The following is a 14,890-nucleotide window of genomic DNA, read 5'->3' on the forward strand; positions in this document are numbered from 1 at the left end:
TAGTGTAGGCGATTGTCTACGGTCTATTCAATGTTAGTGTAGGCGATTGTCTACGGTCTATTCAATGTTAGTGTAGGCGATTGTCTACGGTCTATTCAATGTTAGTGTAGGCGATTGTCTACGCTCTATTCAATGTTAGTGTAGGCGATTGTCTACGCTCTATTCAATGTTAATGCAGGAGATTGCCTACGATCTATTCAATGTTAGTGTAGGCGATTGCCTACGCTCTATTCAATGTTAATGCAGGAGATTGCCTACGATCTATTCAATGTTAGTGTAGGCGATTGCCTACCATCTATTCAATGTTAATGCAGGCGATTACCTACGGTCTATTCAATGTTAATGTAGGGGATTGTCTACGGTCTATTCAATGTTAGTGTAGGCGATTGTCTACGGTCTATTCAATGTTAGTGTAGGCGATTGTCTACGGTCTATTCAATGTTAGTGTAGGCGATTGTCTACGGTCTATTCAATGTTAGTGTAGGCGATTGTCTACGGTCTATTCAATGTTAGTGTAGGCGATTGTCTACGGTCTATTCAATGTTAGTGTAGGCGATTACCTACGGTCTATTCAATGTTAATGTAGGAGATTGTCTACGCTCTACTGAATTAAAGCAATGTATTACATTACAAAATAAAAACAAAAGAAAAAAAACAACAACGGAGATGGAGTAAAATGTCAGGGCTGCTTTCAATTCATCTTTTGATGTCTTTCACTACAAAGCTTCAATTCAGCAATGTAAGAATTTTAGCTTTGAATGCGAATTTATAATCGAATAATTTACAATCGTATAATTGAATTATACAACGAAAAAGGGGGTAGCAGTCACCCAATATATCTTACTTTGCATGTGGAAATAAAAAACTTTGCATGTAAATATAACAGAAAACATTGTAAAAAAAAGTGGGGGCCAGTCAAAACATGTCAATGATCATCTGCAATCGAAGGTGTCTTTATCGTCGCATCAAACAATGCTTAATACACATCCACAGTCTCGGGTTCTATTGCTGTGATAGGAACAACCTCATATTTAGTATTTTGAACAATGAAGCATATATAAATCAATATGTTCGCTTCTACCTCGTGTCATCTACAACCATAACTTTATTTTACCCACGTTTCTGTCGCTACGTGTTGTCTATATCTCCTGTATGTTTGAGTAAAAGGTCAAAAAATTTATAATCAGATATTTTTGGTCGAGTGGGATTTTCATTAAAACCAGGAAATATTGTGAATTGATTTCTTGTGACTAAATGTGGCGAATCAAATGAACTCGATTACAAATCGGTATGCCTTATCGAATCAATACCAGAGTATGAGATCAATTCAACCATGAGACTAATTTTCATCAATTTTGTTAGAATAAATCAACCGGAACAAAAATGAAACTTCATCTGTATCTACCCAATAGGTAACACATTTCAAATTTCAGATTCCAAAGCTAATTAAAGCATTGATTATGGATAAAAGTCAGGTTAGAAAACTACCAGTATATTCGGCACAAAATGCAATACATCTAGTAACACTCACTTTAATAACACTTAAATCGCTGAACAAACATAGATTTATCGTAGTAAACCACATACCAAATTCATTTTCCTAAATTAAAGCATGATGAAGAAACAGTCCCGAAAACTAAGTTGTGACGGAAGGGCAGGTCGTCTTACTATAGGAAATTCTACTATGTACTTGTACTTGTTCGTTTTGTTGGTTGTTTTTGTGTATATGTATATTCTCTATGGGAATATAGTAAATTCATGATGTGGTTTTTTTTAAAAGTTAACATTGAACATTTCTTGTATGCTTTCTTTGTATCTTGTTTTACGTCCCATTCTAGAAATGTTCACTCATATACAGCTTTGAGTGAAGTGCCACAAATTTTTCAGCTTTGCATGCCGTAGTAGCGAGGAATCATTATCGTTCTAACGCCAACCACGTCAAGGCCATCCATTTTTAAGGTCATATTTGAAAGACTCGTGACTTGCACATTTAATGCCGGATTGATTGTTTGTTTTGATGTTTTCACCAGTCACTACGTACATTATGTTAAACAAACGTCTTAGGTTTGACGAAGCACAAGGATCGAGAATCATCCGAGGCCTCCTTGTTGCAAAGCGAGTGGCATAAGCGCAAGGCATGCTATCCACACGTCATTGTACAATATCACGTATACAACATGTTATCCACACGGCATTGTACAATATCACGTATACAACATGTTATCCACACGACACTGTATAATATCACGTGTACAACATGTTATCCACACGACACTGTACAATATCACGTATACAACATGTTATCCACACGTCACTGTATAATATCACGTATATAACATGTTATCCACACGGCACTGTACAATATCACGTATACAACATGTTATCCACACGGCACTGTACAATATCACGTATACAACATGTTATCCACACGGCACTGTATAATATCACGTATACAACATGCTATCCACACGACACTGTATAATATCACGTATACAACATGTTATCCACACGACATTGTATAATATCACGTGTACAACATGTTATCCACACGACATTGTACAATATCACGTATACAACATGTTATCCACACGGCGCTGTATAATATCACGTGTACAACATGTTATCCACACGGCATTGTACAATATCACGTGTACAACATGTTATCCACACGACACTGTACAATATCACGTATACAACATGTTATCCACACGTCACTGTATAATATCACGTATATAACATGTTCTCCACACGTCACTGTACAATATCACGTATACAACATGTTATCCACACGGCACTGTACAATATCACGTATACAACATGTTATCCACACGACATTGTACAATATCACGTATACAACATGTTATCCACACGGCGCTGTATAATATCACGTGTACAACATGTTATCCACACGACATTGTACAATATCACGTGTACAACATGTTATCCACACGGCGCTGTATAATATCACGTATACAACATGTTATCCACACGGCACTGTACAATATCACGTATACAACATGTTATCCACACGGCACTGTACAATATCACGTATATAACATGTTATCCACACGACATTGTATAATATCACGTATACAACATGTTATCCACACGGCACTGTACAATATCACGTATACAACATGTTATCCACACGGCACTGAACAATATCACGTGTACAACATGGTATCCACACGGCACTGTACAATATCACGTATACAACATGTTATCCACACGGCATTGTACAATATCACGTGTACAACATGTTATCCACACGACACTAAACAATATCACGTATACAACATGTTCTCCACACGGCGCTGTATAATATCACGTGTACAACATGTTCTCCACACGACATTGTACAATATCACGTGTACAACATGTTATCCACACGTCACTGTATAATATCACGTATATAACATGTTCTCCACACGGCATTGTATAATATCACGTATACAACATGTTATCCACACGGCATTGTACAATATCACGTATACAAATAGAAAATTCATTGAAAACATTCTCTGAATAGGTCTTATATGACATATTGCTGAATAGAGCTTATATGATATATCATATATCTGTAATTTTTTTGTTGAGATCAAAATATCTACTACAAAACATAAAGTATTATTTAAAATAAAGGTTTTACTATCGCGGACCATTTATTATTCTTTAACAGATTGTTGACAACGCTTGATTTATAATTATACAGCATAAAATAGTAAAGGATTGGGATAATGTCGTATTTATGTGATTAATATCTACAATTGTTTTGCATTTTGAGTGCAAGCAGGTAGAATCAGTGGGACACCCCCTTTCTCATTGACAATGTTTATTTACAATTATTTTTACACGCCTTACTCCACGATTTAGGATTTTATAATATTTGGACAAAAGAACATCTCTTAATGTTTTTGTGCTAGCCAAGAATTTTAGACAATTGTAAAGTAAACCTTTCCTCTGGCTGTGGCCAACTCCGCCACTTTGAAAAAACGATGCTACATGCCTTAAGAGCTACATGTAATGACTAGAGAGAGAAAAATCTCCACAAATTCACATAAATTCAGACAATCGATGTATTCTCGCTGTTTTGCAAGCAATGACTGTCAAAACCGATTAAATCTCGTTAGTAGGAAAAGTGATCACTAACCCAATTCAATCATTTGCCAAATCTTAAACTATCGATACGTATTATGTATAAGTAGTTAATTAGAGGAGTAAAATAATCTATTTTGTTTATTATTTCCTCAAGAATTGGTTCGTCTTACGTTCCATGATAATATTTGCTTTGTTTACAGAGGACTTCATTATACAAGGTAGATTAAGAGGCTTGTAGTGGTTCATCCTGTGTTACAGAGGGCTTCATTATCGAGGCCTGCAGTGGGCTTAGTCTGTGTTACAGAGGGCTTCATTATCGAGGCCTGCAGTGGGCTTAGCCTGTGTTTACAGAGGACTTCATTATAGAGGCCTGTAGTGGGCTCAGCTTGTTCACAGAGGACTTCGTTATAGAGGCTTGTAGTGGGCTTAGCCTGTGTTTACAGAGGACTTCATTATCGAGGCTTGTAGTAGACTCAGCTTGTTCACAGAGGGCTTCATTATGGAGGCCTTTAGTGGGCTTAGTCTGTGTTACAGAGGGCTTCATTATCGAGGCCTGCAGTGGGCTTAGCCTGTTTTTACAGAGGATTTCATTATCGAGGCTTGTAGTGGGCTTAGCATGTGTTACAGAGGGCTTTATTATCGAGGCCTGCAGTGGGCTTAGCCTGTGTTTACAGAGGGCTTTATTATCGAGGCCTGTAGTGGGCTTAGCCTGTGTTTACAGAGGACTTTATTATCGAGGCCTGTAGTGGGCTTAGCCCGTGTTTACAGAGGACTTCATTATAGAGGCCTGTAGTGGGCTCAGCTTGTTCACAGAGGACTTCGTTATAGAGGCTTGTAGTCGGCTTAGCCAGTGTTTACCGAGGACTTTATTATAGAAGCTTGTAGTGGGCTCAGCTTGTTCATAGAGGATTTCATTATAAGAGGCTTGTAGTAGTTCATCCTGTGTTTACAGAGGGCATCATATAGAAACTTGTATTTTCTGGATCAGTGACTAACCTAAATGTTATACAGTTATTGACATTAATTGGTCAATACGATGTTTTAGCTACCTGAGAAGTTCAATATTCACTGATTCAATAGGGCGAGGTGAATACATTGTACTTTGAGCATAGATAAATCATTTTATTGACTGAAAAATATCATTAATTGTTTTATTATATGATCGAATATTGTAATGATTCAAAATTCTTCCTTTATTAAAACAAAAGTCAATGACAACATGACTGGTGGTGAATCATTTATTGTCAAATGTTGCAAAATTGGTGCAAAATATTGAATATTGCTCCATGAGATTCGAAATCGGGGGAAAATCCTTTTGCACTAAATAGCTTCAAAATATTTTCACAAATATGAGTAAAACGAAGCAAGTCTTGTTGAATGTATCCTTACAGGAAAATTTAAGTTTCATCACGGTGATATATACATGTTTTAGGAACTGAACCTGCTCTCAATAATTTAACTTGGTAATATTTTCCCAACTCTTTATTTTGTATTCCTTATAGGATTCTTATAAGAGATATGAGATTGATCACTGTACGTTATCTTCATCTTTTCATAAAAGTCAACTTGTCACTCATTCGGAAATCAGAATCTAATTTCTTCATCAGAAATTGTAGAAGACTCTTTCAATGACAAACAGTCATAACACAATTCGGCTCTTTTTGGTCCCTATTCGGATCATGAATCAAATTTCTAAACTTCAACCTCCTTGCACATCTAGAACATTTTCTTTACATCTGGTAATACATGAGAAATTCAAATGATAAGTCTATAACAAAAATATTCTTCAATTTTCTTTCGAAAGTGTGTGAGTATAATGAATTCTACCACGGTTATTGCAAAAATCGAAGGGATGCCGCGGTCATTATTCTGTAATATACCTTCATACGTAATACATATCGCTGATAATGAGAAAATTGATACAAATATCGCCTACTCTTCGTGTTTTTGTTAATACAACAACAAAGTCAATAACTGATAATTCCATTTTATAATCATAAAGGCTAATCAAAATACGTTGCAAGCCATTAATGACTAAAGAATATTTGTCATTCAATATAAATCAGTCGTCTGCATTCCGAGATCAATACACATGTAAACAAGTTAAATGTCGATGCACAAACAAACTAACACTCTTCCACGAATGTGTAGGGTTTTTTCTTGTTTTTGTTTTTTTTAACTGTGTATTCAAAGCAGATATAATCCGGCAACATCAAACTAAGGACTTGAAATATTTTTCAAAATCTTTATTAACACGTATAGTAAAAAGCATTCATGCTGTGATCAGGTCATATGTTGCTGGTCATGTGAATATAGTCAATGAAGTATCTCTCTAAAAAAGAGTGGATAACGACCAAGAGGTCCACGGGCCGTTTTAACGACCACATGGAAATTACAGCTTCTCCATAGTCAAATTTCAATATTTATGTAGCAATATTCCATTATCAACTGCATATGGTGTTTATATCTCTCAAATGATTCAATACACAAGAGCTTGTTCTGCATATGATCAGTTTTTTAAAAGCAAGACAGGCTACTGACGTTTCAACAGTCTCGTTTAAAGTCATCATTTCTCAAATTCTATGGTCGTTATAATGATCTAGTTTGTCAATATGCAACATATCATTGGGTCAAACGCTATCTGATGTGTTTTATACCGATCGTTAGGCAGTTCTTGAGTTTGACTCAGTACGGATTACTCCATCTACCTGATCAAGATATACGGTGTGACCGGTCGACAGGGGATGCTTACTCTTCCTAGGCACATGATCCCTCGTTTGGTATATCCAGGGGTCCGTGTTTACCCAACTCTCTATTTCGTATTCCTTAAACGAGTTATTAGATTGATCCAATCAGAACTCCTCGAATGTCTCGCGCACTCGACATAGATCTCGGATGTAATACGATGGCATCCATGAGCGAATTTGGTGCATTGCTGTGACGTCACAATTGACAATGCATCAAATTCGATTGTAGATTGATCACTGTTCGTTATCTTCACCTTACACAAACAAAATTCTAAATTAAATCAAATGCATCTTTAAAAATCTAAAAACACGATTCGTAAGAGTTTTCTTTATAATCTGGACAAAAATTCCTAAATTTCTTATTGTTGACCTTGATCATATCCAAATGATCATAGTTCAAGGTCACATTTAATTTACGCTGTCTTAGTGGCAAATATAAACGTATCCCATTACAAAATAACACATTACCAGTGCTTGAACCTTTACTAACTGACTAAAATGACAAACGTCTGTTCATTAGAAAAATGTTCCAAGTAAGTAACTTCTACTAATCCTTACAAAAATATCTGACCTTGAGTAAATTAGTCAAGTATTGCTTTTTATTGTCTCGGATAAATTTTCTAATATGCTAGTGACTTTGATCTTGTTCAAATATCCGATAATGTCTGTCCATTGCAGAGTTGTGACCGAAATAGACAGAAGGATGAAAGGGATGAAGATAGACGGGTGGACAGACAGATTGACGATTAGACATTATTATGATTTGTATATTATGCCAGTGACCCAAACTTGGTTTCTCCCCTCCTGAGTTTATTTCCCCAAGCTAGGTTTAAGTTACAACTATCCATCTAGCTTGTTTACTACCACATTTTGTGCTCGATTTTTGTCTCCCACCGCAACGCGGAAGGGGACATAGAAATACCGGTGTCCGTGCGTCCGTCCGTCCGTCCCACTTCACTTTATGGACGCAACTCCTCAGAAACCGCTAAACAGATTTTGTTCATATTAAGTAGGATTGTTAGTCACTATGTGTAGTTGATCATATTATGCCGAAATTTTGATTCGACAATTTTGACAGGAGTTATGGGACTTTGTTGAATTTGTATATGCTACACTATAGGAACACTTTGTGGACACAACTCCTCAGAAACCGCTCAACGGATTTTGTTCATAATTTGTAGGATTGTTAGTCACCATGTGTAGTTGATCATGTTATGCCGGAATTTTGATTCGACAATTTTGACAGGAGTTATGGGACTTTGTTGAATTTGTACATGCTACACTATAGGAACACTTTGTGGACGCAACTCCTCAGAAACCGCTCAACGGATTTTGTTCATAATTTGTAGGATTGTTAGTCACCATGTGTAGTTGATCATGTTATGCCGGAATTTTGATTCGACAATTTTGACAGGAGTTATGGGACTTTGTTGAATTTGTACATGCTACACTATAGGAACACTTTGTGGACGCAACTCCTCAGAAACCGCTCAACGAATTTTGTTCATAATTTGTAGGATTGTTAGTCACCATGTGTAGTTGATCATGTTATGCCGGAATTTTGATTCGACAATTTTGACAGGAGTTATGGGGCTTTGTTGAATTTGTACATGCTACACTATAGGAACACTTTGTGGACGCAACTCCTCCGAAACCGCTCATTGGATTTTGTTCATATTTTGTGGGATTGTTAGTCACCATATGTAGTCTATCATATTGCGCCGCCATTTTGATTCAACAAATTTTACAGGAGTTATGGGACTTTTGTGCTTCAACTTTTTTTGCGGCGGTGGGGGACATGGCTACGTGTAGCAATCTTGTCATGAGTAAAAAGGATGATTTCCTGACGATTTGATACATTTTCCTTATATGACCCCTAGAGCCCCACCATGGGACCTAGATGTACCTGACCTAGGGGCTATGAATTCCAGAATTGTGAGAATGTCTTTTGTTCATCAAATGCTTGATTTCTATCACTCTGATGAATAATGCAATTCCACAATGTGAGGCATAGAGTCCCACCCGCCCTATCACAAAACTCCTTACTCAGGGGCCATAAATGTCACCATATTGCTAGGATCTACTCTCTCATCATGACTTGGTAGCTCAGTGGTGGAGCATTCGCTTCATAACCGGAATGTCGTGAGTTCAAACCCCGCTCGTGCCATTACCACGTCAAACTTATAGATATACATGTAGGTAGTGATTGCTCCCTCGTCAAACGCTCGACATTTGGAAGTGAGAATTTCGGGTCTTTCGGACAGGACCTTTAAACCGAAGGTCCCGTGTCGCTACAAGCGTTGGCACGTTAAAGAACCCTTATGGCTAGGGCCCTGAGCGCTATATATACATGTAGGTCTTAATGTGGAACTTCACCTATAGATGGTAATGTCTCAATATGAGTGGAATATTCTCAAACAGACAAGCAAAAGATCGTGTCTTTACACACACTTTGCCTCTTGTGAATAAACGGTATTCTCTTTAGAGAAGTGGACAGACATAGACATAACCTACTTTCACTTCTCTTCGCAAACCAATTTTAAAAATAGTTATACCATAAGGTAAAACTTATACGGTACCAATTTTGATGCACCAGATGCGCATTTCGACAAATAATGTCTCTTCAGTGATGCTCAACCGAAATGCTTGAAAACCAATGTAATAATTAATTTATAAGAGCTATTTAGGGAAAACAGAGTGCAAAAAAAAACACACCAAAAAACTGGAGTAAAATTCGTCTAAGGTTAAGAGCTATGCATGAGGACACGGACCCCTGAAAATATCAGGTGCCTGGGAGTAAGCATGCCCTGTTAACTATCAAAACTATGTAAAGCAAACCATTTAGAAACTTTTCCCCCTGCATTAGTCCTTCAATATATAGTTCATTTTGGCATTGTTCACATTTCAGATAAAATCCCATTGAATTAATTTTCATCTTTAAAGAAATAGGAAGAAGAAAAAAACCTTATACATGTATGAAGAAAGTATCTAATTATAAAAAGGCTATTTCAAATTTTAATGAATATTGTTTTTGTTTTTAAAAGTGACGTATGAATATATAATTAATGAACAAAATGCAGCTCACAACAAAGAGAAACTAAATTCTACAAACTCTGATTACTTGATATAAAACTCTGAAGTTGAGTTCTTGCAGTGCGAAAATATATAGTACGAGTTATAACGGATTCCGTATACCAAAAATTATTGTTATTTATAAAAATCGTGATTAAATGTTTGTAACTACTGTAGTTTGATTTAATAAAATAATCAAATAACAGTGAGGGTTTTGGATATTTATAAATAAATAAGTTTATATTGTAGACCCATAGTAAATCACAGGCGTCTTTCTAAAAACCATAACATGTAATCACCCGCCCCCTGGCGGCCGCTATCAATTTGATTCGGAAAACGTGTAAATGACGGAACCGATGCCGGTTTACATTTCGAATTTTCGACTCAAACATGCTTGGATTAACGTAATAGAAAAGTTACTGATTTTCCAAATTATCCTTCTTCGGATTTTCGATTTTTTCTAACACCATAGAAATTAACACACAATTCAAGACCGGGACAGGGAACATTTGAAAATTAATTAACAGGGAGTAAGTGTTGATTCCTTTCTGACAGATGCATACTTTAATGTTAAAAGTTGTGGAAATAACTTATCTCTTACATAAATGAGTCAAAACGCTATGCCTGTCCACTTCTCTAAAGAGGATAAAAAAACGGGAGTAAAGATTATTTTTAATTTTACATAGTTTGGTCCTTTCCTTCAGCTCCCTGAGGAAAAGATATCATGAGATTCACAATATTCTTTTCTCGTAACCCATATACAGTGTATTCAAGATACCAAATTTCATAAAATTCGACCCATCTGTATCAGAAGAAAAACGGTACAAATTGTTCAATAAATGTGAACTCACAACGGACCGAAACTGGTCTAGCAGCCGCGGCTGCCTAGAACCGGTCACGGTGCCCTAGTGGTGAGGGCGCTTGCCTAGAACCGGTCACGGTGCCCTAGTGGTGAGGGCGCTTGCCTAGAACCGGTCACGGTGCCCTAGTGGTGAGGCGCTTGCCTAGAACCGGTCACGGTGCCCTAGTGGTGAGGGCGCTTGCCTAGAACCGGTCACGGTGCCCTAGTGGTGAGGGCGCTTGCCTAGAACCGGTCACGGTGCCCTAGTGGTGAGGGCGCTTGCCTAGAACCGGTCACGGTGCCCTAGTGGTGAGGGCGCTTGCCTAGAACCGGTCACGGTGCCCTAGTGGTGAGGGCGCTTGCCTAGAACCGGTCACGGTGCCCTAGTGGTGAGGCGCTTGCCTAGAACCGGTCACGGTGCCCTAGTGGTGAGGGTGCTTGCCTAGAACCGGTCACGGTGCCCTAGTGGTGAGGGCGCTTGCCTAGAACCGGTCACGGTGCCCTAGTGGTGAGGGCGCTTGCCTAGAACCGGTCACGGTGCCCTAGTGGTGAGGGCGCTTGCCTAGAACCGGTCACGGTGCCCTAGTGGTGAGGCGCTTGCCTAGAACCGGTCACGGTGCCCTAGTGGTGAGGGCGCTTGCCTAGAACCGGTCACGGTGCCCTAGTGGTGAGGGCGCTTGCCTAGAACCGGTCACAGAGCCCTAGTGGTGAGGGCGCTTGCTTTGCAACCGGGAGGCCCGGGTTCGAATCTCGATCCCGATCCCGCCAAACCTAAGACACTGACTGGTCCTTCACAAAGCTCCCGGTATAAGAAGTGAAAGTCACGGACCTTTTGTATATTAACTTAACAAACGAGGTTCCGTGTCACAGTATACAATGGTACGATAAAGAAGTGTCACTGCTGCGGCCCTGGGAGTCATGCATTACATTTCACTTAAATGTGGTGCCGTTTGTACACAAGTTAAAACAATTCATTGTCAGACAAAACAGAAACAAAACAAACCAGACCTGACCGCAGTTGATACTCTCAGTGATTCGGGTGACTTAAGCGTAAAATAACGATTGTTCTGTACAGCCGCCGTAGAGTGGCTGAAATATTGCCAAAACGGCGTAAAAACATAATCAATCAATCAATCAATATTCTGATGCATTTACATGTACTAACGAGGTGTGACATCTTTGGCCTGAGTATCAATCTTGGTCATGATTTCGCATTACAACAAACTAAAAAACAGAATTAACTTGCTGAAATATTTCGTGACATGTCATAGCATATATCCATGCTATGAATATGTATTATTTGATATCTAATTTGAGGCATACTATTAGTTTAGGCACATTTTGGTTAATAGAGATCGAGATCCCGTGATTATGTGCTTGTCCAGTGATCAGTACAATATGGATATCGTTGACCATATTGAGGCATATCGCGTTTCTTGAGTCTTGAAATTATGAACGAATCAATAAAAATACTTTCAGTTGTTGCAGTGTAAATTAAGTTGCACTGGACTAATCTATTGCAGGTAATCTACGTTTAAAAATCGCAAACATCACACGCATATTACATGTATCAAAGTAAATCAGATTTGTCTTAAAAGATAATTGCTCAATTTTGGTAACATATACTTTATGTAATACTCGTTTAATGTTAATCAACAGAAACGTATTGCTCTGACCCCAACAGTAAGACAGACAACATTACTTGTGTGAATTGACATTTATTGTGATGAAAATGTAAAAAGGGGAGGTCACCCAGAATGACATACATTGGTACTAATTAGAATTGCGTAGTGATCTCCCCGATATAGAACAAATTAATGTAAAAATGACACTGTAAAAAGGGGGAGATCACCCAGAAATATTACTACATATAGTTAGCGTTTTACATTCGGACCTAGTTTGACGTAGCATATTGTGTTTAGGCTTTGTTTCCGGCGTCATACCAAATTATTACCACCCTTGTGAAGAAAGCTTGTACTATGCTACCTATCTTCATCAAACTAGAGAAACAATTTCTTAAGAAATTCCAGTGAATCAGATCTACTGGGTATGTCCGATAAAGATCCAGTGCATATGTGCATGTTCATTGAAAGTTAACAAGTCGAATTACTACACAGTATTTATTCGTATACTCTATTCGATAGCATTATTCGTCTGTTTTGGAAAGTATTTTGTAATACCCCAAAGTGAATAAAGTATAGAAAAAGCCAAACATATTTAAACTCTACCAAAATCTATAAATTGCTAATAATACTTCTTGTGTATTGCAGTCAAAATTCAAACGAGAATATCGGAAATTGTTCTCTTATTGCAAGTCCTGCAGGCGACAGTCTCCAGATCAATACGTGGGTGACTACTCAGAAGAAAGTGCCGGAAGTATGCACAGAACGCATTTCAGTGGTACACGCATGTCCTCCCTGAAAACCGGAAGTCTTAAACGAGGAGACTACAGCAGGAGAATGGTCAGTTTCAAAAAAACTTCGACAAATACAGCCCGCCTGTAATATATCTGTCGTTGACTGCAGATTGATTAATCAATTGCGAAAAAGTGTGAATCTTTAAACAACCTCAAGCCTCGTTGTAAAATGCATCATTGTTTATTGTTTGTAATAAAATGTTATTGTATGAGTAAAAGAACAACAGCAAATTGTACAGCCCACCTATTATATCTCTCTCAATGTCTGCGGTTTGCTTAATTAATAGCAAAACGTGTCTATTTTACAATCACCCCAAGCCTCCAGAAATAATGTGTTCTAAAATTATTACATTTTATGATTACTTATGTTTCATTTTTAGCTCATCTGAGCCGAAGGCTCACGTGAGCTTTTCCGGTCAAATTTGTCCGTTGCATGTCGACATCGTCGTTGGTGGCAGCGGTGTTGTAAACTTTTTAAAAAACATTTTCAATATCTTCTGCAGAATCATTGTGTCAATTACATTATACAATCAAGCTTGGCAGAAATCATCCCTGGGTAATAGAGTTTTAAGTTTGTTCACTTCAGGGTCCATGTCCCCTTGCAAGGGGAGATGATCAGAGATTTTATAACAAGAGGCCCATGAGACACATCGCTCACCTGATTCACCTTGACCCTGCAATTGTTCAGCTGCTATGATTTTTAAAATATTTTTTTTTATCAATCTTTATTCCCATAAATGTTGACCCCTCATTGTGGCCCCAAAGGATCACAACATAACTGAAAATCATTTAATAACTTTTAAGTGATGACTTAACAATGATACTGATTTAAGGTGTCCGGATAGGGCCATTTGCAAAAGCGTGACTGCGCGTTAGTCACAACACGCCGTCACGGCAACAAGCAACGCGCCTTCGCGCTCTGACGACAACAAGCACCGCGCCTTCGCGCAGACAATCAACGCGCCTTCGCGCTCTCACGCCGTGTTGCTTGTTGGCGTGAAGGCGCGTTGCTTCTCTGCACGTTGCTTGTTGTCGTGAGAGCGCGAAGGCGCGTTGCTTGTCTGCGCGAAGGCGCGTTGTTTGTTGTCGTGAGAGCGCGAAGGCGCATTGTTTGTTGGCGTGACGGCGTGTTGTGACTAACGCGCAGTCACGCTTTTGCTAATGGCCCTATCCGGACATCATACTGATTGGACGAAAAATTCGTTTGATTTCTTAGTCAAAACAATTTCGTCCGGAGTTCATCTGCATTAAGCACGCGGGACTACTTTTCTCTGGAATGCGTCTTCCCCGTTCTAATTTTAACGTTATTTATAGAACGTGAATTTCCACACAAGCCTTGTAAATGAAATGTATTCGTTTGATGCTACCAAAAATAAAAACAACCAAAGATATAAATAAAATACAAATTAATCGAAAGAAACAACACACTGTGACACATATAGGCCTAGTGATGACGTGCAGAATAGTCATCTTGATGACGTAGCTTCGGTCACTGACTGGTAGAAGTAGACAGATTGTAGGAGTTCCAGGTATACAGATCTATAGTCTATCGTCTGCTTTACGAGTTCGAAAACATGGCGGAGCATGCAGCCACTTTTGATTTGCGAGATATTAATGAAATTGAACTGCGTTATATGGGGCTCAGTCAAAGAGGGCAATTTAGATGAAGAGGTGTTGAGCTTTTTACTTGATGTTGAAATGGAGCCGAGTCGCATT

The 14,890-nt window shown here is 38.4% G+C and overlaps 1 protein-coding gene across 1 annotated transcript in view; it reads left to right on the plus strand.

Annotated features, from left to right (window-relative positions):
* LOC125670383 (RYamide receptor-like) overlaps positions 1-13,399 on the plus strand; it is a 32,344-nt gene extending 18,945 nt beyond the window's left edge. Inside the window, exon 4 of the mRNA XM_048905507.2 lies at positions 13,029-13,399. Coding sequence (XP_048761464.1) covers positions 13,029-13,262 — 234 coding nt within the window. The 3' untranslated portion in view covers positions 13,263-13,399. The remainder of the gene's footprint in view (positions 1-13,028) is intronic.
* The last annotated feature ends 1,491 nt before the right edge of the window (positions 13,400-14,890 follow it).

Source organism: Ostrea edulis, chromosome 4 (genome assembly GCF_947568905.1).
Source record: "Ostrea edulis chromosome 4, xbOstEdul1.1, whole genome shotgun sequence".
In the NCBI taxonomy this organism is placed as follows: Eukaryota; Metazoa; Mollusca; class Bivalvia; order Ostreida; family Ostreidae; genus Ostrea; species Ostrea edulis.